Here is a 27,856-nt window from a genome sequence, read left to right as displayed (position 1 = left end):
CAAATTAAAAGCTTAATTATAAGCGAAGAATTATATGGCAAAGGCGTTTACTTTGTAGGCGATATGAATTAAGATTTGCTTGAATTCAACAAAAACAAAGACGTCAGAACTTTTTTTAATATTATGCTTCAAAATGGATTTATTCCAACAATAAATAAACCTACTCGAATTTCAAAAAATACTGCTACTTTAATTGATCAAATTATAATTAATAATTGCAAAAACATAGAAATTAAAACTAGAATATTTATTACAGACATATCTAACCATTTTCCGGTTTTTATGATAGCACAAAAATTTTATGATGGCACAAAAATTTTATGATAGCACAAAAATTATGATAACACAAAAATCAACTTTCTAAAAAAGTAAAAACTAAAAAACGAGTAATTTAGGACGCTTCTCTTGTGACATTTATTAGCCTTTTATTGACAACAAACTGGGAATCTGTTTTGAAAACAAAAAATATTTATGAAGCTTATGATATCATTATGAATCATGTCTTCGAAATCTTCGAAAAAAAAACAATAACGATTGTATGAGAAGTTCATTAAAAAAAGAACTTTTAAAAATGAAACAAACTATAATAACTATAGTCGTTTTTTTGTGACGATTGTAAAGCGCTCAAAAAAGTTTTACAATAGTAGCCAATTACTAAAATACGAAAATATTTTTTGTATCACGGTTTGTAGATTTGGGGACCTAATATCAATGAAATACCCAATGAAAATCCTTTTAGGTGGTAATTATGTATACTAATTGTAGCACAATTTGAGTAATTTCAAAATCCTGCATTAAAATCCAACGGACTTATTTGACATTTAAGTTTTTATCCAAAAGTGTTCCTTTCATTTACGCTATGGATAGCTTTTAAGACCAAAATATTTGTTTTCGTGAAATTTTTATTAAACATGATGTCTAGATCTGTAAAAATAGGGACTTTTTATTTTTATTCATTTATTTTTTACAAGACTTCACTTACGAGATAAATAACAATTTTCTTTCTGATAATTGATTAGAATATTCTTCAAGAAAAGACACATGGGAAAGCAAATGTTTCGAACTTTTTTTTTGAAATAGATTATGTAAAAAATCTTTCTCGAGTTGAGTTTAGATTTTCTTGCTATTATACTCAATTACACATTTCAGGAAATGCTTGGCATAATCAGGGTGGGAAGAATCTGGTTTGTACCTATCCCAATGAACCTTGAAGTTCGAGTGCAAGGCTTCTGTTGTCTGCTCACTGAAGAGGGCCAATCCCATTTTTTCGTCTTGATGAAAGTCACGCAGTGTTTTTCCATGTGCCTCAGCACATGGAAAAACTCTGCATGCGCTTTAGGGGTAAATGAAATCGGTTAAATGTAGCTTTGTTGGAATTGAGCAATCTTGGATTTGTAGTCAGGATCCAAATTCTGGCCAAAGCAAAAAGTCACAACATCCTTGAATAGTTTAAGTGCTTTTATGAAGCCATGAGCTTGAGCAAAATTTTCCTTTTCTGAAAGTAGTTGGAGTTTGCTTACACCTCTCAAGAGCTTTATGCAGTCATTCCCATTGAAATGACGACCATGGAAAGGCTGGATGAGAATGTGAAGTGATGAGAGCCATTCTTTGGCTTTGGACCAAAGATCACAAAGATTTTGATCAAGTGATTTACTACACCAAGTAGCAAATGTAGCTCTGTGGGTGGGATAGCCTCAAGGAAGAGCTTGTCATCTGGAAAATCAAGTATTGGCAAGTGAACAACAATTTTAAAGTCCTTTGATTTTCTCAAATCTCCTCCTGCTCTGATGATTTCGGAATGTTGTCTTCTGATCTCACCAAAAGTTCTCAGGTGGCCTCAGTTTTGGAGATTTGGTATGAGGCATCACATTAACAACATGGATGCTTGCTCCTGTGAAACTGTATTACACATAAAATGTTTGCCAGCTTGAGATTGCAAGAAATGATAAGAGAATCTTTCTGACATTCTTCTTGAACTTGAATGAGATTCAAAATAGCCTTCACATTATGGTAGCTTTCTAAAGAGTTTTGTGCAAGTGCTATCAGGATTTGTTGCTTTGCACTTGTTGCTTTGGTTGAGGGTTGAGACATCAGTTTGATAGTTTTCTGAACTGGGCTGTTTGGTGGCGTTTCATCCTCCTCCAAAACAATGTGAATGAAGTTTACTTTCAGAAAGGAGTCTCCTCCATCAATTCCCAACTTCAAAATGGCAGATTCTGTTAATTTTTGAGCTAATTTAAAGGCTTCACTGAGACTGCTGAGACTTTGGCAATGAACCACCTGACATGATTCCTTATTTTCTGCCGAGTTATGCTGCTGTCAATAAACTGATCATGAAGCTTTTGGCCAGCTTGAGCAAACTTTAGAGGGAAACTTGGCTCCACCAAACTTACAGGACTAAATTGATTCAGGGCTGAGCCAAGTTTTCGCATTCCATTGTTGAACAGTCTAGCATTCTGCTGTATTTGAACCATATTTTTCGTTGTAAGAGGTTCTTTAAAGAGATGCTGAGTTGATGATGGACCTAAACAAAAAAAATAGAAAGTTCAAAATCAATCAAGTGAATAAACTAGATAAAGATTTGAGAATTTGATTTAGAATAAAATATAATAAGAATATTTTTTAAGTAAATTAAATTAGAATCAATTAAGAATATTGAAGGAGCATTTTTAATTTATTTTAATTTTGTCTCTCCCTATTTAGCCCTATTAAGATATTTAATTAACAAGTTCAAACGTTTTTTTAAATTAAATTAACAATATCAAATCAGCACAGCATACCTCCACTCATAGACAATATCTTTCCATTTGGTTGACTAAGCCTGATGGTTCCATTTAGAGAGTCACTTTTAGAAGCTAAAACTGCTGATGCAACTTCCTCTGCTCCTACGAGATCTGCAGCTGCAATTTTCCTAAGATTTTCATGGCGATTTCCTAAAGTGCAGTTGTGAGGAAGCCCACGTCCAATTATTGACAAGCACTTTGTGCAACGTTTTTCAGCACTTTGAAGAGCCTGCTGTGGGAGTTTGGGCTCTGAGTCTTGGAATTTGATGAATGGATGCTTTTTTTCCCTTGAGCTTTGCAATTTGGCAGAGTAAACACTCACAGACATTAGAAAAATAAGTTTCAGATTTGATTAAAATTGTCTCAAAGTGGTAAAGTTTTAGCATAACGGTTGTTTTCCCATCACAAAGCTTTCCAATCTGAGCGGCATGAGATACAAGTTGCCAAAGGCACTCTCTCATCATTGAAATCGAGATCTTTCTGGATTTGTTGAAGGATTTTTGATTTGTAGTTTTCGGTCAGCTCTTCGTCACCTTTTTTCATGCAAATGACACAAACAGATTTTCTTCATTCTTTATGGGTCTTTACAAACGTTGGCATCTTCAAACTTAAAAAATATATTCACAAAAACCTTGTTTACAATTTTCTTTGTTTTGTACAACTGCCTCTTCCGGAAAAAACTTTGGATACGGACACAAGGTTTGAGCTTTCAAAAATGCTTTTGAATCAACGTAATAAATTAAATTTTGAAAAAAGTTATAAAAATAAGAAAACTTAAGTATTTGATGGCAACATTTCTTATTTTATTAATTTTTTTTACAGAGCATGTTTACTGTATGAAATTAGCACTGACAAAGTCCGAATTTAGATCATTTAGTTTATAAATACTTAGAGATACAAATTTCCATTTGGATGTTAATGAGGGATTTCAAAACACCTCAATATGGACACCCATAGACATGTACTATTACCAACTAAAAGGATTTTCATAGGGTATTTTATTGATATTAGGACCCCAAATCTACAAACCGTGAAATGATATACAAAAAACTTGGAACATAATAAAGAGGTTATAGGTAAAAAAAGATATGAATATTAGTCGTTTATCAAAAAAACTAATTATAAATGACTGTGAAATTATTAAAGACACAATAATTGCTAATTCGTTTAACAATGCATTTGTAAGCACAGGTCCAAGTTTAACATCAAAAATAAAAAAAAATAAAACTTGCTTCAAACTATACCTAAACTCTAATAATAGTACAATGGACAATAATATGCTAACAGAAACAGAATTGCTTGATGCAATGTACTTGCTTAAACCAAATAAAGGTAATGGAGTTGATGATGTAAGCAGTAATGTAGTAATTAAATCGATGCCTTATTTAAAAATTCCGCTTTAGCATATATTTAAGCTCTCTTTAAATCAAGGAATTTTTCCGACAAACTTAAAGTTGCAATGGTAATACCTATAATAAAATCAGGAGATAAGACTTGTGTCTCCTATTACAGGCCTATCTCTTTACTATCATGCTATCATGCTTTTCTAAGTTATTAGAACACATTATGTAAAAAAGTATGTATTACTTTTTAGATATAAACAATGTTCTCTATAGTAAGCAAATTGGATTTAAAAAGAGCCACTCTACTGATCTGGCTATTGTTCATCTTGTTCATGATATCTTTAAACCATTTGATGAAAATAAATATACATTAGGTGTACTTATTGATTTCATTAAGGCTTTTGACATTGTTGACCATTACATTTTATTAGCAAAATTAGAAAACTATGGTATTAAACATATAAATATTGCGTGGTTTAAAAGCTATTTGTCAAATCGAAAACAATACCTTTCTCATAATGAAGGTAAAACAACCAATATGAACATAACATTTGGGGCTCCTCAAGGATCTATATTAGGACCACTACTATTTCTCATTTTTGTTAATGATTTAAGCAAAGCTTGTGCTGAACTAGATACAATTTTATTTGCAGATGACACAAATTTATTTTATGCACATAATTATATAAATATTCTGTTTAAGTCAGTAAATAAAGAGCAATTAAATCTTACTGAATGGTTTAATGCAAACAAATTATCTCTAAATGTAATCAAAACAAAATACTTTTTTCTATCGTTTTCATGACCGATATAAAGTTCCTTTGAAACTTCCAAAAATTTTATTGCCAATCAGGACATAAAAAGAAAAGCCGCTTTAAAATTTTTCAGCGTGCTTCTTGATGAAAATGTGACGTGAGAGATTACATACACTATCTCGAAAATACAATCTCAAGGAACATAGGTCTGCTATGCAGAGCTAAGCCTTTTTTAAACCCAACTTGCTTAAAGCTTTGATATTTCTCGTTCATTCATTGCCATCTTAATTATGCCAACATTGCTTGCTGCAGTAGAAATAAAAATAAAATAAGAAAACTATTTAATAAACAAAGGCATGCAATCAGAATCATTTCCAATGTGGGCTGTTATACACAATCCCAAGCATTATTTTTTAATTCAAATATAATGAAGGTTTATCAATTAAATGTCTATCAAATTCTTATATTTATGTTCAAAATTGATAAAAATATATCTCCTAAAATATTTTACCCATTATTCAAAATAAATCAGAATAGATATCTAACTAGATTTTCAAATAACAGTTATATTCAACCCAAAAGTTATTTTGCGGCGACGGATTTTTCAATTTCTACTAGATGGCCAAAATTATGGAATGAAATATTAACTAATAAACTTAAAACAATTGCTACAATTAATGGCTTTAAGAACAAATTAAAGCAAAAACTACTGATGAACGACGCTCAGTTTTTTCTGAAGTTTTGATGATTGCTACTGTTAAACTTACCCCACAGTTAGAACTTACCCAACAGTTAGAGGTTTGTCCTTATTGTACCACTTGTTATTGCTTAAATTCTTCTTTTTTTTTTTTTTTTTTTTTTTTATAAATATAATATTTTATATATATATATATTTTTTATATATAATATTTTATATATATATATATTTTATATATGTATTTTTTCTATATATATAAAAAATTATGGTTTATAAGAATTATTCACAAATTTCAAGGTATATGCTGGTGTAAAAGGAAAGCTTCAGGATTATGCGTATTTGCTTGAATGCTTTTTAGGAATATAGTTTCTTTGTTCTAATTCTTTTTTTTTTCTTTTTTTTAAATTTTTCTTAATACAAAAACAAAAAGTTATAGTAGGACTTCACGACCGATGATTTTTATTGTAACATGCCACCATTTCTAAAGAAGGTTCTATGGTATGACAACTTGCCCCACCGTCGGGGCAAGTTGTCATAATTATATTTTAAGTGTAGGTCTAAAAGGTAAAAAAAAGTTTCAAAAAGAAAACAAGTATTATATTAATCATTTATACTTTATTAAAAATAACATATATAATTTATACACTAAAACACTTTGAAAATGACCATTAAAAATCATCATCAGAGTCACAACTATGACAAATGTAGCTGGACCCTCCTGCTGTACATTCTTCATGTGCTCAGCTTGAGCACTCAAAATATTTGATCCATTTTTCAACATTTCTGCTATTATCCCAAGTATCCATGCAAATGATACAGTAGTTTTCATCCTCAGATGATGATAAGTCTTGTGGATGTTTTTTTGTTGCATTGCCTTTTCCCTTTTCCCTTAGCAGAACTTTTGCATTTTTTTGGCAGTGCCTGTGATAATCTCACAGAATTTTTGAAAGGGGAACCAGTCAATATAGACGAAGTTCTCTTCTTGCGTGTGCTTTTTGAAGGTTTTCTTTCTAGTGCCTTTGGTAATGGCCTTACTTTATCTGGAGTTGCAAGCACAGGGCATTCAGAAATTGATTTCACTTGAGATATTGAAGGCTCCTGTGTAGTCGAAATTGAACCAAAGTGGATTTTTCTGGTGAGACTACAACATTTGAAGCTTGAGGCAAAATTTGATAAAGCAAAAGTAAGTATTGTATGTATTATTAACATTTATTTAAGATTTTTACAACTATATGAGAGTTTGGAGGCAATTTTTTTTAAATGACAACTTGCCCCCATTAAAATAGGACAACTTGCCCCACATTGGGTAGAGGAAGGTTTAACCTAAATAACTTTTTATCCTTGCCGTAAATCTTAAAATAACTAGCATACCAATATTAGAATTTCCAAAACTATAAACATCTTAATATACTAAACACAAATATTGCATATTATTACTGTATTGAACATTTGAACAAAAAAGTTAAAAAGTTACTTACCCACGAAATTTTTATGGATTTGTAGAAAAAACTTTTGTGCGAATTTCATGAAATCAACTGAGCAGTCATCTTTCAACACCATTTATATAATATAAAAAAATCGCAGCATCAATCTAGCCATAACATTCCAAAATAGCGGCTATGGAAACTAACTTTTATGACTTTTAGCCCCGCTCTCCCCTAACTTCGTTAAATTACAAGACATTTATAACGCTATATTACAGTGTAATATATCTAAAAGTAAATAAATACAAATACAAATATGAAAGACTTTTAATATTATTTTTCTTAACTTATTTTAGTTTTTAAAAAATTAAGGAAAAGATATATAAACAAATAAATTGAATATAACTAACGTGATTACTCCCAATCATCCCAAGCTATAGAAAAATATAATTCATTGTCATTTAAATTTTTTTTTAGCTTGAATCTATTTTTTAATTGTTTAAAAAAAAAATAGTTTTTTTCTTTTCTGAACTCTGTAAAAGGATTAGCAATAGAATCTTTCATTTTATCGATAGCAGCCAAAAAAATACTCAATGTAAATAACACTTCCAGCTTCTCAATGCTTTTTTAAGTAGAAGAAGCAAATAGATGTTTCAACATTTTGGTTGCTAACATCCTAAAGTAAGACAAATCTTTGAATTTCAAAAGAAAATTTTCTAAAATCAAATATGCAGTATCTTCTTTGCAATATATTATTGAGATTGTTAAATGAGCTCTAATTACCGTAGAAAAATAAAATTTTCCTAACCAAATGTCATCGCTATACTCTACGTATTCGAAAGCATTTGACAACAAAAAGTGTTTCAATATTGGTACAGTGACCGAAACATTTAAGAACACCGCCTTAGATTACCAACAGGCATTTTTATACAACAGAACTACATCTCTAATACCTTTCATTAAGTAATAAACAAAATTTATTGTTTTTAAGACAACTATATTTAACTAATTTTACTACCAAGTCTTTTACGTGATGAACCTTGTAAATAAATTTTTAGTAAAAGTACAGTGTTGTTTAAAAAGTTAGCCTCGGCATGGTTCAACGTAGTTAGAATAATTTCCATTTCTAATCTAACGATTCAGTTTTCACACCGATTGTATTTTATGTTTAAGCATTACATTCAAAACTTTGCAGTTTTTGAATATAATGTTGGTATTTTTGCATGCAAATCTTATTTACACAACTATTTTATTCAACCTGAATAAAAGAGCCGTATGCGGCTTTGGAGCCACCGGGTGCCGATCCCTGGTATAGCGTAAAAAGTGGTAATGTTTATTCAAATACATTAGTGTATTGAAATTTTAATGATACATATTTTTAAATAGATATTTTAAAGAATAAAAATAATAAAAAAAAAAACCATATAAAAAACGTTGTCATTGTAAACCTTATAGCAAAAAATATTTACTGAACTTAACTACAATTATTTCGAGAGATTTTAAGTTTTGTTTTTTCACCCTTTTTTTTATAATGACCAATCAAAGTTTTGCGGAAGTTTGTGGTTGTTAAAAAAAAGGATGGAAGTTTTTCTTAGGCGCAAGGTAACCTGCTAAGGATATACTACAACAGTTAAATCATTCAAAACTAACTGGTAAGCGCTCTAAAGACAGCAGTTTCTTTTTCAATAAATCAACGAATTCAAAAAAATATACTGATAATACCAATTTTATCATTCGAAATTTTATGAAGAGGCAACAGCTTATGAAATTGTCGATTAGTTTTTGAGGATGGTTTCAAGGTAACTGGAATAACGAAAAGTTCATTTATAGAACAATCTGTTTTTCATAACCTTCGCAAAATCCGTCAAAAGTGATGAACTTAGTTTTTTTTTGGTTAGGAAAAAAAATAAATAGTAACAACTCAAATCATAAGCAAAAAACTAAACAGTATCCTAACTTTCCTGGAGCGGCCAAACCTTGCCAACAAACGATATTTCAATGCGAATATCCACATTAACGAATCAGTTATTTTCACTTTTGGGCTACTTTTTTTGAGGTTCAAAAAATCTCAGTATTTAAAAGAATACAAATTCACTTTTGAAAAGCATATTGTTGCATGAATAACTGTTGATGCAAATGTTATGTTTGGACGTGAAACTCATACTCATCACGTGCATGACGCTGTTCATCTATCTACGATTTATATTTTCTATAAGAAAGGTCAAACACTGGCTTTTTGTGAAAAAACATGTGATCATAAAACTATTTTAGAACTTTTAGAATCGGAATTGAAAATCAGCTTGAAGGAATTAAAAATAATGAATTACTTGTTAAAAAGACACATCGAGTTATTATTAATTCAGCAAAATTACGAACGGCCATAAAAAAAATTTCGAAAAGTTGTAGATTTTTTAGACGGTCGTCCACTCAAAATACCATTTTACAGCGATATATAAAACAAAAAAGTGGAAATTAGTTTAGTAACAGATATTTTTTTGAGCTCACAAGGAGAAGAAAAAAAAGGGGTGAAAAATACCAGGAACAATTGTTTGACAGCGTTCTGAATAAAACGATTTTTTTTTATTTAATGGTGTTTTCCTAACTTCATTGAAGATGAATTTAGAAGGATTAAACTTATGACTTGGTGTTATGCTCAAGGCAGTTGTCGTTTTCTTGTTACATTCTTTCCAACTTTTTTATTTGAAGACAACTATTTCACGGTTTTACAGTTTTACTGAGGACTTTACTTTTCAGCTAAAAATATAAGTTTGTCTTTTAGCTTCTAAAAGTTCTAGCGAAGGAGAATTTAAATCCAGGGTCCACAAATTCTTTTATCAGTTGAATCAATAAACTACTTTTCTCAAGAAATAAGCTTTTTTTGATCCATTGTAACAATAGAAACAAATCCAACTTTTACTTTCTTAATGAAGTTTTTTTTTCAAATTTTTGTAAGGATAGGGGTTGTCAGTATACAAATTTATTATTACATGCAGAAGTGAGATGGTTACACGCAGAAGTGAGATGGTTACATGCAGAAGTGAAATGGTTACATGCAGAAGTGAAATGGTTATCAAGAGGCTAAAGATTTTTGTTATTAAAGGACGAAATCAAAATATTTTTAACCAAACAAAAATGCGATTTTCACACAATCTCTAAAATGGCATTTTCTTCTGTCATTTAGCACAGCATACTTATGTGAACTTACCTTTTCCGATTTTATACGAGCTTACTCTTTAAGCTTTTATGTGAGCTTACTTTTTCAGCTTTTATGTGAACTTACTTTTTCAGCTTTAACAAACATTAAATCAAAATATCCTTCATCGCTAAAAAATGTTAAATAGATATTGCATCCGGTTGAGTCCAATATTACGCCAAGATTGAATTTGTTATGCAATAAAAAACAAGCCATTCCGTTTTATTAAAAACGATTTGTTCCTTTAATTTTTTTATACTTAATCAGTGTGCTCGTATATATCCGAATGAAATAAGACGACCATAATGCCCCGGCTCGAATATATATCAGCAACTGTATATTTTGCTCAATATTCTCTGAAGTTTATGTATTTGTAATTGTATTTATGTTACTGCAAAAAATACAGTTTTGATGAAAAATAGGTCATATAAATTTTATAAGTATAATGATAAAAAATAGATCATATAAAATTTTTAACTATCAAAAATACAGTTTTAAAACCTTTTGTTTAATTTTTAACTTTATATTTTTGTGTTTCTAAACAAATTATTTTATATATCTGCGTATTGTTACCTAATCAATAAATATTCACAAAATATTTATTATTTTTATTTTATATTTATCTTGAGTTGCGAAAATACTTCCAATCATTAATGGGGTCGTGAATTAAAAAAGCTTCAAAAACACTGCGTTATATAATAGTCTATTAAACGGAAAGTTTCAATTTTAAAACGGCTATAAATGTATTTTAAAAAGATTTATATTGAGCAAGATTTTGATTTTTTTTTCTTATATAATTAAAGTTTAAAGCACTATAATAACCATAAATTTACTTTCTAACGAAGAATTTTCAATTTATTTTACCAGCTGGTTAAAGCCTTTTCTTCATACAAAAGCAGATGTCAGTTTTTTTTTTTTTTTAATAATTTGAGACTATACTTTTTAAAAATAGAAGATTGTAAATTATTATCTATTAAGAAACTTTATATTTTAAACTGAGAAATACAAAAAGTAAGTAAAATTTATTTCAAAGTTTAAAATTTTACAATTTGCATATAGAAATGTAAGAGGATAATAAGAGATTACCCATAAATCAATTTTTAATCAACTGTATTATAAATTTTAATTTTATTATTTTATCATTTTTATAATTTATTAATAACATTTTTTCGTTTTTTACTGTAACTTTTTTTTTGTTTGTTTTTTGTTTTCAGCTTATTTAATATGTTTATTTCCCTGCATATTTATTGAAATAAATATTTCAATAATATACAAAGAACTAGGGTTTATTCCCGCAAACCAATACAAATTCAAATAAATACAAATCTAAAAAAATTTCATAAATATATTATAAAGATTAATAAATATAAATACAGTGAAACGATAAAAAAAGCCCAACTTTGTTGAACATAAGTTTGTTTGAATAAATATTCTTATTAGTAGTTTTAATCAAGGAATCAAAATAATCCACCTGAATCAAAATCCCAAAGTCATTGTTTACACCGAAGATAATTTTTTTTTAAATAAAATATTTTTTCAAATTTAAAAAGAAAAATTCCAAACAATTATACAAGTAAAACAAAAATTTTCTTTTGTTATTGTTTTAAACAAATGTTTCAATGCGATCAAATTTTATTGTATATAGATGATTAACAATAATATTATGACGTCATATTTAAAAATTTTCAATCTTGAGTTACATTGAGTCAACCATCTTCATTAGTGTAAAAGTTCACCAAACTTTGCTGAATCAACAAAATTTTTATTTCAAGTAGTAGTAGTAGTAGTAGTAGTAGTTATTGTTGTTGTTGATGATGTTGTTGATGTTGTATTAAAATACACTACAAGGACACAACAAAGCAAAAAGAATTTGTATGGCACGAAGGAAGCAATACCAGGGCTAATTCAAAATTGTTCATAAAACAACATTGATAAAGAATACCAACTGTTTTTTTTTCCCTCATAGTGTAAAGTTTAACATTATAGCGTAAATTTCAAAGAGACGAAATTAATTAAACTTTGACTCTTTAAAACAGCATAAATATTCCAGAAGTTGTCTGTGATATTATTGAACCTGATTTTTTACACAAAATTTTGGTTTCGATAGGTTATTAAAAAGATGTATGCATCAAAGTTTTGTATGAGAAATCAGGTTCAAATATATCACAGACAAATCACATTATTGACTGTTTTACTTACATTCTGTGTTTCGTCATTTGAGGAAACACAGAACGTAAGTAAATCACTCATTAATGTGATTTAGTCTGAATGCTATAAAAATGATTACGTGGGAAAGTCAACACTTGAAACTAGTGTTGCATCAATTGTCATTCTAAAATGAAAATGCTTTTCAAAATGTTACAGTGATTAGAGTATGAGGAAAATTAAACCCTAAAACTTGTATCTCCTCCTCAAAGCAATAAATTTTTACTTCTATAAACTGCTATTTTAAACTAATTTTACATTCATTTACAGATTTTAAATTTTAACTAATAATACTCAAGCGTTCAAATGTTATATAACCCCACATTTGTTTTGAGATTTCAAATAACTAAATTAAATTTATTTATTTTATCTATAAATATATTTAAAGTTGTACATAAGCTTACAAAAATTACAAAAATGTACATAAATTTAGGTAAATTTACATAAATTTACATCTTCCTAATGAGCATAAGACGTTTAAACACGTATTAAAACATGACAATGCGTTTTTTAAACGTCTAAAACACGTCTTGTGCTCGTTGGATTATTAATATCTGTAGTTTAGACTATCAGTTTGTACATATCTTTTAATATTTTTATCAGATTTAACTAATATTTTATTTTGGTTATATTTTATTTAAGTTAAAAGTTCTATAAAAAGAAAAGGTGGTTTTGCTCTCCTATATGGATGGTTAAACGCCAAACCAGCCTATACAACAAAGTTGAAAAAAATTAGTTTATATTAAAAAATTATTTATGTAGTGTTTCTTTGCAAACACCAAAGTACTGTAATTAGAATTTTTAAGTCTACTGAACTGCAATTACTTTTAATTTTTTTTGGTTTAGTGGCTTTTGTTAAAGACTTTTAAACTCTGCGTCAAATTATCTCATTTCCACATATTCGTTGTATAGGCTGATTTGGCTCTAAGTCATCCATATTATCTCTGAGTCTCGGTCTGCTTTTTAAAATATTTTACTTATCATTATTTACAACGTGAAACTCTTCTGTTATTCATTTTATTTGTAAACAGCAAATACTATTATACTAAAAAAAACACCCATCCTGATTCTCAAGTGTTATAAAAAACATTTTCGGTACCGCCTTTCACTAACTTTTCATCATATTAAAGCCAAAGTTACTTTTTTAATTTTTTTTCACTTGGTGTGAAAGAAAATTACAAAAAATCAGTTTGTTTTTTTTCTAAAAATAATTTTTACTTTAACTCGGTTTAATTGTACATCGGAATGATGACAATTGAAAATACGAAGCATTAAACTGTGCACCAGACTCATTGCAATCAAAAATATGAAGCGCTTTTGATATAGATCGCGCTTTGATAAACTTTTGCCACTTTGAAACCAATTGATAAACTTTTGTCACATTGAAACCAATTATCAAGTATTCTTGATTGTATAGACACATCTCTAAATTGCATGCTATTGGGTAAGCGCTGGTGTTACTGCATTGTCGGTTAACAGAAAAGCGATTTTATTCGATTATGCGATAAAAAGCGATAAAAAATTGCTTTAAATTGCCCTCAATTTTTTAATAAAAACTAACTCACAATAAATTGCCCAACAATAAAAATTCGCTCTATAAAAATGACATCATTGCGATTCCCTAACTAAATATTGCATTTGTAACTAAGCGTCCCCGATTTCTTATCTAATTCTCGAAATTTATCGCATTACCAAAATTAATCGAGTTGCTGTAACGTCAGTGTTTACCACTTTGTCGCCAATTCGAATTTTGTTTTTGCATTATTTCATAAAATAGTCAAAATACCATGATTTAGATGACTTATTGTTTGTAAATAAGTCAGTTTGATTTGATTCCTTCAAATAGTTTTCACCAAAAGCCAAAACGCTTGCACTTTTCAAGCCAAACCAAATTCTTCCAAAATTTTCAAAAGATTAACAAGATTTACCTCCGTGATTTTTTTCATTTTTCTTGATGCGTTGACGACGTTTTATATTTGATTCTAATTAAATCACGAATAGTTAATTTTGGCACATTGTAACAATGAGAGACAAATTATCTCATCTTTTTGTCACTTATATCTTGAGTAAAAGAACAGCTGCTCTGTTTATTAATCACCTGTAACATGTTTTATCCAGAGTAACTGTAGCTGCTGCTCTTTAGTAACCACCAGTAACTTGTTACATCTTGAGTAACTCTTATAACTGTTCTATCCTTTCTTTTTTATTAAGTTTAGCAACATGCGTTTCTAAAGAGGAATACAAAAACACTTATACATAACATGTATACATATTATGTACGAAATGTATGCATGCATGTTACATACAATATGCATTCGTATACACGTTTATACAATATACACATTCGTAACAATTGCGCTCATTTTTCAAATTGCATTCAGCGACATTAATTTCTATTGAAAAAAACAACACTTATTGAAAAGCTTGTACCAAGGAGGTATAATAGATCTATTAATAGGTCTATTATAACTCCTTGCTTGTACACGCAAATAATAATTTTATTTGTTTCAGAATTTTCGGAAAAACGGGGCGCAATCGCAAATGGAGTTTGGGATGGATTTATATATAACAACTCAAACTCAACAACAACAACAAAAAAACTCAATAAAATTTTTACGGGTATTATGGGTAATATTATTACGGGTAGGGTTATTGCTAATACATGGTTATTGCTGTTATTCTACGGGTACAATTTTTTTTTAAATGAATGTTTATTTTGCGATAATAATAGTTGGTAGTTTCTGAAATTTTATGTAGTTGGAGACAGAAAATGCATCGTAAATCATCTTGCCCCGATCACATAACCAGGTGTTAAGTCATCTTGCCCCAATCACATAACTAAATGTTTAACTACTCGTTTTAATTACAAATGAATTAATTTTTTACAGTGGTATTAATTTTGATTACAAATTTTTCTACATGCAAACTGAAAACTCATACAAGCAATAAATTATTATGATAACATAAATATTGTGACAAAATATTATTGCTTTATGGCTGACAGTTTTGCAAAAACTAAAGATTTTCAAAAAAAATTGATTTAACATCTTTTTTTAATTTTAAATTCGCAAGTGAAGTTAACTAGGTCTATTTTTTTTATTTTTCTTATTACGTTGATAGATTTCAAACTGAAATTTAACTCGATTGTAATAATATGTCTTTTTTTACATTGTTGTTTTTGGTTTGTTCTCATTTATATATAAATATATATATAAATATATATATACAAAAACTTTAAATAAAAAGTAGTTGTTTAATGTGTATTATTAAATAAACTTGTGAAGTTGTTTGTAAAGCAAACACTGAATACATTTTTTATCGTAAATCGTGAGTTATGAAAAAGGATGCTATTAAGATAAAAAATTAGGTACCATAAAGTTTGACAAAACATTTTTGGCATTCACTTTTAACAAAATTAACAAAACATTTTTTAACAAAATTAACAAAACAAAATTAACAACACAAAATTAACAAAACAAAATTAACAAAACAAATTTAACAAAACATTTTTGCCATTCACCTTAGAGTCTGATATAATGAATAGCAAAAAAACGAAACGCATTTATATTTTAGATATTTAGACCAAAACCTGTCGAGTGTTTTACTTCTTAATCAAGTAAATTAACTTGATTTTAAGAACATCAGAACATCAATTTTTATTAATGACGAAATCGAAAACTTAAAACTTAACATAAATTTTTTTTTTCTTTTGTAAAATTTACTTGAAAAATACTTGCGCACTAGAGTTACGGTATTTCCCTATAAACATCAACTTATTGTTGGAATAGTTATTTATTCTCATTAACAAAAATATACGAAGCGCAAATCTTTTAAATGATAATCACTATATAGTTTATAAGTGTGGTTTGCCTCAATTAAATTCCTTTAAAAAATAGAGGAAACAACGTTATAATTATTAATCAATTTAGCCCACGATAACTAACTTATGTAGGAGTAAGGAAGTCATTTATTTCTAATTATTCTTATAATAAATGATAAACGTAAACTTTATTTGAAAATACTTAGAGACTACATCAAAAAAATGCAATGTTTTGGGGAAAAGTGCTGAGATGAAAGCTCAGCTTAGAAGAGAAACGTTAGAAGATATGCTGGGTGAAAGGTAAGCCATAGATTTTAATTAAATGAGTCTACTTTAATGGTTGTTTGTGACTTAATGATTGCTTGATTTCAAGCATTTAAACCATTTTCAGTATTTAAACTATTTAAAATAAAAACAACCCAGCTAATAACAAAAATAGAACCAACCTAGCTGAGAACACAAATAGAACAAACCTAGCTAAGAACAATACAGCGATTAGCTTTTGAGAAAATTTGATTGGTTTAAATTATAGTCACAACTGCTAATTTAAAAAATGTACTATTAAATTAATTAAAGTATATATTAATACAATCACAACTAACTGTGATTATTTTGCTGCAAACAAAATCTATGATTTGATGCTTAAACATTTTGTTGCAAGTTTTTTTAACGGTTCGTCAGTTTATGTATACGTAACATGTGACGTATATATATGCCTAGTTGTATGATGTTTGTAATACATTAATAATAATGTGAATAAACTTAAAAATGCTTAAATTTATATAATTAATTACAATCAAAAAAAAAAAAATGAAACTATGGTTTTAAAATAAAAAGCTTCTATCTACCCTGGATACATGCTACTTTATAGAGCAAAACGAAGTTGGACAATGTAAGTGGGACAAAATTTTTACTTTGAAATTATTTTACTTTTATAAATTATGGATAACTGTGGGCATTTTATTACACCCACAGTATTCATAATTTATTTAACACCCACAATAAATCATAATTTGTTAAACACCCACAGTAATCATATTTTATTTAACACCCACAGTAATCATAATTTATTAAACACGCAGCGTAATATTTTTATAATACATTAAAATTTTTATAATACATTAATCTCAAATAAATAAAATAAAGAAATAAATAACGAAATAAAATCAAAAATACAGTCTACCCAGTTTATCGTATTTGCACTAAAAATTCTCACTTATTCAAGTATATTTTCATTCCCGCGGGTTTTCCTGAACATACGTGGAAATATTATTAAGTTAATTGAATCTTGCAGTTACTCAAAATTTTTGTTTATTCGAAGGGATTTTTTGTTCACTGATTAAAAGACAGCCAAATATTCGAAGGTTTTTACAAAAATCCTGACTTATATTCTCTGAATACAAAAAAATTAAAAGAAAAAATAATTTACTCAGAAACATTAGCTTTTAGAATTTTTTTTTTTAAACTAGTGTTTGTAATATGTTCATCATGTTACAATACTGAATTGAAGTAGACCATACTTATATATTTTTTGTCTTTTAATCTCAGGCTTTGTTGTATTAAGTTTACTGACCTGAACTGTAATTTTAATATGAAAAATGTTAAATTAGTCAGCTCTTATAAGTATAATATTGCTTTTGCATATTTTCTACCACTTTGGTAAATGAGTAATTTTGTAATCAAGGGTGCACAAAGGATGGAGAACCCAGAAAAATAACAATACTAATGCAATAGTAATTTTATTGGTAATATTTTTTTCAGTAAAAGATGCATACAATAATATAAAATGTAAATTATAATTACTCAGGGAAAAATGACAATCTTCCCTGTGTAATTATAATAGTGATAAAGACAATATTTGTCTTACCACTGTTCCACGCAATCTGTGACGTGCTTTCATTGCAAAGCGCGTCTTACAATTATTAAAGCGTAAAAAAATAAAATTACTGTGTACCATTTAAAAATTATAAGTACAATTAAGGTTACTTGTTTTGCATATAAATATAACAAGTAATAATTAAAAGAAAATAATATTATTAATTATATCTAAATCTAATTAGAATATAATTAGATTATAGTCATATCATATAACTGCAAAAATTATTTTAAACGAAATTGTTTTGTTTAAAAACCTTATTAAAAATTAGATTTAAATATTAAGTCAAAACTAAAAATGAAAAGATAAGCAAATAAATTAGCTTAAAGAAAATTTAAAATAATAAAAAACCTTATGACCTTCAGACCTTAAGACCTTAGAAAGAGTTTAATTCATTAACATGAAGAAGTTTATTTTTAACTTTTTGTTTAAATAGAAAAAAGGAAGAATAATTTTTTAGGTCATTGTATTATATAGATCAAAGTTTTCCATAGTTTAGGAACTCTCATGACAATAGAGAATTTGGTAGCCAAATAATACATTTTAGGTTGTTTACAGTTGTAACTTGAAAACCTTTTTGGGTTGTATCTATGTTTAATTTGTTGAAATGTGTATCAAATATTATCGGATTTTTTTTATCTCTAGTTTGTACATTGTACAGAATTTGAAAAATGTTTAAATGAAAAACATCGAGTATTTTACTATTTTTGAATAAAGCTATTTGAATGTGTGAACCTAAGTTTGATAACAATAATCTGATAATTTGATAATAATAATTTAATAATTCGATAGTAATATTATATAAAGTAGTATAATATATAATATATATTAATAAAAAAAAATTTATTAAAAATAAAATGAACACAACTTAGAAAATCTTGTTTTTCATTAATACCAGGAATTTTAACAAATTTTTTAAAATAATTTTAACACTAAACGAAAAATTTTGATATTTTCAAGAAGAAACTGAAAGTTTCTTTAATATTATTTCTGTAACGAAAACTTATTTTCCTCAACAAAAAAAAAAGGTTATTTCAAATCTCTACTTTTTCTTATTCGTTAGTTTTGTGAAAACATAATGGTTTTTAAAAATAGTTTCTAAAGAGGATATACAACAATGAGGCAATTTTGGTTAATCGAAACAAGCTCTTATTCCACGTGTAATTATAAGTCCGCTTCGCTTTATTTATAAAATAAAAATGGTTGTTACCAAAAATAAATAAAAAAAAGTGTGGAAACAGGCATTCTGCTAATGAATAGCTGTGTTTAGATGTTTAAAACTACATCTATTTTTCTTGAATCAACTTAAAGCTATCAATACTCTACACCAAGGCCGTCGAGAGGTAGAGGGGGGGCGAAAGGATCAGTTTGTCCCGGGTGGCAGATATCCAAGTAACGCCAAATGAAAACAAGATACCTAAAAAAAAAGTTCTTCATCTATAATATAGAGAAATTTTGATAAATAAGGGCGCCAATTAGGAATGCTGTCCCAGCGTGACGGCTCTCGGCGGCCCTGCTGTACACCAAATCAAAATTATAGCTTATATATTTTCAAATTCTTAGTAAATTTCTGGTATTTTAGAGTATGTTACAACGCATTAAAATTTATATATATGCATAATATTTATATTTAAGATTTAGCTGTACTCAAAGGGAATCAGAGCTGACGACACGGGTTTCGAAGTAGAGGGGCATAATCGTCAATTTCTAAAAAATCCTATATATCTAGAAATTTATATAAAATGGTGAAGTTTGTGTGTATATGTGCGCGCGCGTGCGCGCGTGTGTGTGGTTATTGAAGTGCTCAAAAAAGTCCTTACGGCCTTAATATAAAGCAATGCAGAAGAGCATTTGACTAGAAGCATTTGACTCCTTCCTTACCAATATCGTTTATTTGTCCAGTAGGGTGTTGACTTTTTAGCATCCAAGTTTCCTGTATGAAATATAGGTGAATTCTAGAAAAATTAATTGAACAAACATTAGTGAACTTTATACAGAAAAAAATTAAAATTTTTTTTTGAGTTGAATGTGGCTAACAATCAAATTCCTTTAATTCCAAAATAAAGAGACGCGGCACAGTGGTTAGAGTGCGGTGTATAGTATCTAATGGTTAGAAATTCAATCCTCACTCTAGCCATATAAAATAACATCGGTTAGGAAGAAAGCAGAAACTTTCTCATTAAATATTTGTGATTAGATCCTTTTGGAATTCCTTGATATCTAAAAATTAATTTTACAGCATACTTTAGGCTGCGTAATAAAAATAAGATATTTATTCTGGTTGCGTCTTTATGTCTTAGATTTTTTTTTCTCCTCCAACTGGAACCGAAATAACAGAGCGCCCTAAAGAGTGAGTTTTTGTTTTACTGGAGCTGAGACCAGAAAATTTTGGTGACTGAGCCAAAGTTCTGAAGCAGGTTCTCCCAAGGACCAACGGATCACTTTAAAACTTTTGAAAGTCGTAGGAGATAATCAAGTTCTACCTGCTTTCAAAGTGTTTCTTGGCCAACCAAAAGCAGTTAGAAGCCAAAATAAAATAGATATTAGATATAAGTAATATTTATTCGTATTTAGATATCTACTCTCACCCATTCGACCGAAAACCGTAGTCTTTTTTTTTATGTTAATTCTATTCCCTAAAGTCACTACAGAGGAGACTACTTTAACTGAGATTACAACCCTCAGCTCTATAACTCCGAAACACGACGAACTTCAACAAACAAGGACGCTGCACGGAGAAACAAGTTGAGCGTCGTACTACCAGAGACGTAGTGAGGGTCAAACCCGGAATTTCTCGTTTATGAGGTAAGTGCTCTACCACTACACCGCATATCGTTCTTATATAGGTAATTAAAAACATCCTCAATTCTAGCTTACAACCTTCGGAATTAGGAAAAATGAGGTCGGCAATAACTTGCCGACCTCAATGTTATAGAGGTCGGCATCAGGTTGGCAAAAATTATTTGGTACAAATGTCTTACCATAAAACATAAAATCGAGGTCAGCAATTTTTTGCCAACCACAAACATTTTCAGGTTGGCAGTCAGGTCGGCATTACCGAATCCGACCCTAATTCTGACGGTTGAGCTTATGTGATCAAATAACGCTATTGGTTTTAGACCTATTAAGTTTTTGAAACATTTATGAAAGTTTAACAAAAGAAGATTGCTTAAAAAACTTATTTTTTGTTTATTTACAAAAACCTTTAAAAAAGTAGCGTAAAAATCCCTAGGTGGAGGAAAGGCCTAAGTCACTTAGGTGGAGGAAAGGCCTAAGTCATTTAGTTAATTACTGATCCTCCTTAGCAAGCGTCTGTCCCATACTAAGTGAAGTCATCAAGTGTATCAATCAATCAATAAAAGTAAAAACACAGCATAAGTTTGAGCCACAACACAATGGGCAAAAATTTACCAAAAAGGTCAAAACAAAAAATCTTTTATTTACTTTTTCAGTCATTTGAAATCAATATGCGTACATAAACAAGGGTGCCGAGAGGAGTCAAAAGGGACAAAACACAGTTTGTCCCCGGGCAGCAGATAATTCTTTAATCTAAGAAAAATTTGAAAAATAGGGACGCCTCTCGGCGCCCTTGTACATAAATGGTGAAAAATGTTTAATCTATATTAGGCCGGATGAATAAAAAAAAGTAGTTGCTTTTTTTCTGCTTTTTGAAGTAATTGCTCAGCTTTACGTAAATAAAAGTTTGAGCACAGACGCACTAACTTTTATTCAAGTAAAGCTGAGCAATTTGCTTGAAAAACACTGAGAAATTGCTAAGCTTTATGTCAATAGAAGTTAATTTTGTAATTTTGGTGATTGTAATTACTTACAATTATCAATAACACTGAGTAAAAGCAATTTTTTTTTCACCCGGCCTAATGTATTTGATTAATATTTTATACCCTTTAGGGGCCTTAAAGTCAAAAAAGCATGAAATATCTGGAGATATTAGGAATACTGCTGTAGCATTTAGAAATAATCTATCCTAGTAGAAATTTAAAATATTTCTACACTTTAATCGTCGTTTTATGGTTACTTCAATTGCATTTTTGAGACACATTTTACAACTTTTCATGTAAAAAAATTTTGCGGTACTGAATTTGCGGATTTTACGATACTAGATACCATAGTTACCACGTTAGTATGTAATAACTTAACAGCATACTTTAATAATTTAAATAATCATTTGAGATAATCATAAATATACTTAGTTTGGAGCTTGCACAACGCCTGTAATAACCAAATAAATAAAATTTATTTTTATATTATAAATTCATTTAACAGAAAGTTCCTTTAATGAAAAAAGAAATAAAATATATTTTTTAAATTCTAAACAGAAAATTCCAAAAATATTTTTTCTGAAATTTTTACACTTAAATTTAATATTACATTTTATACTACTTGTATTATATAATATAATAAATCTTTCTGTAACATTAAAAAATATTTTAGAGTCGATGAGTATGAAAACTACAGCGCAACTTCCAATACTAAACGTAAGTTACTCAATTATTTTAAAATACATAGAATTAGTAGTATTGCGGCATTTTATGCTCCAGAGCTTGGCTTTAAAACCGTAAGTCATAAGTCATCCAATATTTTTAAGCTCCTGAACACCAAAAAAAAAGATTTAAACCCGGAGTCTTTTTTGGAGTTCGCATCCCTGGAAGTGATAGACGTAATTTTTAAATTTTGACTTATGTTTTTATACTTGTTGACAAAAATAGCTTATAAACAAATTTGGCTTATTCTGAGTTTGATTATTCAAAAAAAAAGCTAACTTTACTTCTTTAGAAGTAAAACTTTTGTTTTTGAACAATCAAACTCTTCAGTAACATTATACTCTAATAATTGGTTCAAGGTAATATTCTACTTTCCAAAAGAAATATCCTTAATGTTCTATAATACCTGATAAAATTTGTAACCTCCTCAAACTGAGGGGAGTTCAAACTTTATAAAGTCATAATTTTTTAATGCTAACAGATTATTGTTAGTAATTTAAAATTTATTGATAAATATAGAACATTTAAAAAAACATTTTATCAACTTGTTGTTTGTTTGGGGAACTACCCCCAAAAAAATTTTTGTTCCCAACATCAAAAAATGCTGCAACCTGTATATGTATATATATATATATATATATATATATATATATATATATATATATATATATATATATATATATATATATATATATATATATATATATATGTATATATATATATATATATATGTATATATATATATATATGATATATATATATATATATATATATATATATATATATATATATATATATATATATATATATATATATATATATATATATATATATATATATATATATATATATATATATATAGTTCTATAGTTTGTTGGCTTTAGGAAGAGCGGAAGGAAAAAAGTGATTCTTACGCCAACACATACGTCACTTTTAATTACTTTTGACTTTCGTCCAACATTTCCGTGTTGGACGAAAGTAAAAACCATTAATTTAATTACAAATGAATCGTTTTTTAAAAAAACCACAAAAACGCAAATTTAATTGACCAGAATGTTTTTAAAAACATTCTGAATGTTTTTATAACATTTTGAATGTTTTTAACAATATAAACAATGTTTTTATTTTTATTTTTTTTAATAAAATGTTTTTATTTTTATTTTTTTTAATAAAATGTTTTTATTTTTATTTTTTTTACTGTAAATCATGCGCGGAGTGTTGCTACATCGACTATCTTATAGCCTGACTCGCAAGGGAGTGCTGCTACATCGACTGACAAATAGCCTGACTCGCAAGGGAGTGCTGCTACATCGACTGACAAATAGCCTGACTCGCAAGGGAGTGCTGCTACATCGACTGACAAATAGCCTGACCCGCAAGGGAGTGCTGCTACATCGACTGAGGGTTTGGTTGGGGCAGGCAGTCTATCATTATTAAAAAAAAAAAATTCCGGTCTTGCATTTTAATTTTTACTTTTTGTCAATAAAATATCGAAAAAACTTTCGGACAACATCTAAGGGTTCTATATATATATATATATATATAAACACAGTGGTCGGTCATCACATTAGGACCATTTTTAACTTTTTGTAAATGTTGTGTAAAAATAAATTTTCAGGCAAAAAGAAAAACAATTGTGCAATTTAAACTTGTACTTTTATTTAAAAAGTTATACTTGATAAAAAATAAACAAATAAGTTTAAACATTTTGAAGATTTATTGGTTATTACAATAAATTGTATAAAATATATAGAGTATTAATATTTTGTAAAACCGCCTTTATTTGCAATAATTACATCTGATGTGTTTGGCATGCTTGCAATTAATTTTTTTATAGTTTCTGTCAACTTTGGGTTATTGTGATCCTGATAATCTCTTCCATAAGATCTTGCTTGTTAGTAAGAATTTTCCTTCCAATCTCTCGCTTACTATTTCTCAAATGTTTTCTATGAGGTTAAGATTAGGTGAGTTGCCATGGTTGTAGCAATACATAAACTTTTTTCTGTTTTAAATAAGCCATAAAACTTTCTGCTGTGTGGCAAGTTGCACAATCTTGCATAAATATAAGATTTTTGACATTTTATGACTATTAAAATTTTTTTTGACATTTTTAGACCGAGCTGCCATTTGGGAAAGCAACTGATTCTCATAGACTTCTTTATACATTGTCCCAAAAACTTTGTAGAGACGCCCTGCTTCTTGGCTGAATAATGACACATTAATCCCTCTTCTTTCAGCCTTCTGTGAAAGGTCCGGTCTGAAACAAATACCAGCTTCATGGATAAACTTAGTCAATATGATTTGTGGCTTTTTTCTGTTTTTCCCTGAGAATATTTTCTATTTTGTAAAAGACATCTTTTTTTGATTAACTTTTGCTGCTGTCGCATCACATTTTTTACCCATAGCTGAAAATTTAAATGATGAACTTAAAAAAATGACTAGACTTTGGCGTCTTTACATAAACAGAAAAAAAAAACTTTAAATCCTATATATATATATATATATATATATATATATATATATATATATATATATATATATATATATATATATATATATATATATATATATATATATATATATATATATAAATATATATATATATATATATATATATATATATATATATATATGCATTTAAGGCTATATTTAATTTTAGTGTATTCACGCTTTTAATAAAAAAAAAAAGAAAAATCTTCCAATTTAATGAAAATTGAAACAACTAAGATTTTTCACATTTGATTTTTAAATTTAAAAGTCTACTAGGGTTGAAGAGTGCACATTCGTCGACTGACTAAATCAAGGTAGGCACAGTGTAGACTGTACACAGTGTCTACACACTGTATACAGTTATTTAGGGATAGGCACAGTGTAGTGTAAATACAATGACAAAGGTTTTAGGTAGGGCAGACGATCTTTTATAAAAAAAATTACTTCTCAAAATTTATTTTATCTACTGGCACATTATTTTTTCTAAAGAATGAAAATTTTATTTAAGGAATTTCAATTTTTTATTATTACTTTAAAATAAATTGCTTTCAAAATACATGGCTAAAATTATAAATTATTATTTTTTGTTAAATTTCATTTAAAAAAAATTAATTCATAGTTTTTTTTACTAAAGTGCGAATAGACTATTTTAAAATATAGTCTAAATGCACTTTAGAAAAAACATTTTTAATCAAGTGAATCTATTCGCACTTACGTGCGAAACTCACTCTATTAAAAATGTATTCAACAAGATAGAGTGCTCAACCGAGTAAATGAAAATTATAATACTAATTCAAAAATTTTTTGTACCTGGTTGAATGGTAATTTTTAGAACACCGTAAAAGAGTTCCGTTGTGGAAGTTTTTATTACATCTTTTAAATCGAGACATAACTTCAAGATATGTATATTGGAATAAAGATTACCCTTTAGAGTTTTGTATAACCGATACAAATGGAGTTGCTGATTTGTGGGGTTCAGTAAAAAATAAATCGGATATGACTTACGAAAAATTTAGTCGTGCATTGCGTTACTACTATGGAAAAAATATTATAGAAAAGGTTTGAGTTTATAAAGTATTAATAAATATTTACTTATACTTTTTATAATTTTTTTTTTAAGTACTTGTTATAAAGAAAAGGCAACACTTTACAATTGCATATTATAGAGACATCTAGAACTTTATTTTCAGAATCTTAAATATTTCATGGTCAAAATGGTAAACATTATGATGGATATGAATTTTTATGATTTGTTCTTCTATATTTTATAATTTAACTGAAATTATATTTTTTTAATTGAACTAAAACTAATCTCTTGTTTTAATATACCTATTATATTTATTTATTAATTAAAATAAATTAACTGAAATGAATTCACGATATTAGAAGCAGTTGCTAATACTTATTTTACAACTTAGGTACACGGTCGAAGGTACTCATACCGATTTATTTTGTCATGGAGAACCAGAAAGTACATTTCAAAGTTTTTTAATATAAGCGATGTTAAAGATGAAGAAAATATAAGTTTTAACGAATGTAACCACTTACCATCTACACTTCGATCATCTTTTGAAGTATTATCTAAAGAACCTCGATCATCTTTAGGCCTCAATCATCTTTTACTACCAAAAGAGAATGAAAAAAACAATCTTGAAAAACCATTTTTAGTTCATAAGACAGTTGGTGAAATAACTGCAGAGTTTATAAATAGCCAAAGAACCAGTCATTATTGGTATAGTTCATCTCAAGATTTTTTGCCCCCCACAACGATAGATATGTTTAATAGTGCAAAAATTAGACTAATTTCTGAGAGCAATCCAAACATTTTAAAACTATTTGAAGAACCATTAAGTATGTTGCCTACAAATTCTTTTGCATTAACAACGCTTGAAAACGTAGAAAATAATTACAGCTTGCAAAAAACTGACAAATCTATTTATGTAACTTATGAGGGAGATAAATTCAAAAATGTGATTAAGTTTTCCGATCAAACTCATGGAGAAACTATTGAAACAGACTTTTTAGCTACAAGTTATAAATGTAGAAAAGATCCATTTATGGGATCAAATTCAACTTACAGTTATGATGATAAAAATGAATTTGAAAACCAGACATCTTTAAATGATCTATTTGAGAACTAATGTTTTTCTATGCATTTTTTCACAAAATATTTATCATAACTACATAAGTCATTTCAAAGATATTTTTAAATACATATAAGCATTTTTTAATTAAAAATAAAAATTTATGGATATGATATTTTCTTAAATTTCCCAGATTTTTGTTGTTATCGTTGTCGTTGGCATTCTTAAGGTCGTCATGAGTAAGGGTAAGCTTTGTTATAAGTAGTTTCTAGAGTGTTTCATCTAAGCAGATTTTTTGGTCCAAGATTTAAAAATAACTAAAATCTTGTGGTAAAGTAGAGGTTTCTGATTTTATTATAACCTGCAATCGAGACAAACCGATTTTTATTTTTTGACTGCAACAATTTTTTACTACCCCTCATAAGACGAAAAGGTTACTTTCTCATTATCAAAGAAACATTTAGAGTAATTTGATTAATCAATTACAAATTTAATCTAAATGTTTTTTAAATTTTGAAAACAACTTTAAAAAATACATAAAGAGTCAATAAAAACACACAATAACTGCAAATTTAACACAATCAGAAACAATTTTTTCTCTAATAGAGTTGTAAATGACTGGAATGTATTACCATAAAAAATTATCGAGTAGACAAACGTAGCTCAATTTAAGAATCACATTAA

At 28.2% G+C, this 27,856-nt stretch overlaps 1 protein-coding gene across 2 annotated transcripts in view; it reads left to right on the top strand.

The window, feature by feature from the left end:
* Positions 1 to 27,338, top strand: part of LOC105844054 (ETS domain-containing protein Elk-3) — a 31,355-nt gene extending 4,017 nt beyond the window's left edge. Inside the window, exons 1-5 of one of the 2 annotated variants that reach the window (XM_065814016.1) lie at positions 11,075 to 11,206; positions 16,427 to 16,520; positions 22,549 to 22,592; positions 25,921 to 26,147; positions 26,507 to 27,338. In XM_065814016.1, coding sequence (XP_065670088.1) covers positions 16,471 to 16,520; positions 22,549 to 22,592; positions 25,921 to 26,147; positions 26,507 to 27,229 — 1,044 coding nt within the window. In that variant the 5' untranslated portion in view covers positions 11,075 to 11,206; positions 16,427 to 16,470 and the 3' untranslated portion in view covers positions 27,230 to 27,338. Of the gene's footprint in view, positions 1 to 11,074; positions 11,207 to 16,426; positions 16,521 to 22,548; positions 22,593 to 25,920; positions 26,148 to 26,506 lie in introns of those variants that run through there. The other variant, XM_065814015.1, reaches the window with a different exon arrangement.
* Positions 27,339 to 27,856: the final 518 nt, after the last annotated feature.

Source organism: Hydra vulgaris, chromosome 12, assembly GCF_038396675.1.
Source record: "Hydra vulgaris chromosome 12, alternate assembly HydraT2T_AEP".
Lineage (NCBI taxonomy): Eukaryota > Metazoa > Cnidaria > Hydrozoa > Anthoathecata > Hydridae > Hydra > Hydra vulgaris.
The sequence above is the reverse complement of the archived record's forward strand: the minus strand, read 5'-3'. Positions and strand labels throughout refer to the sequence as shown.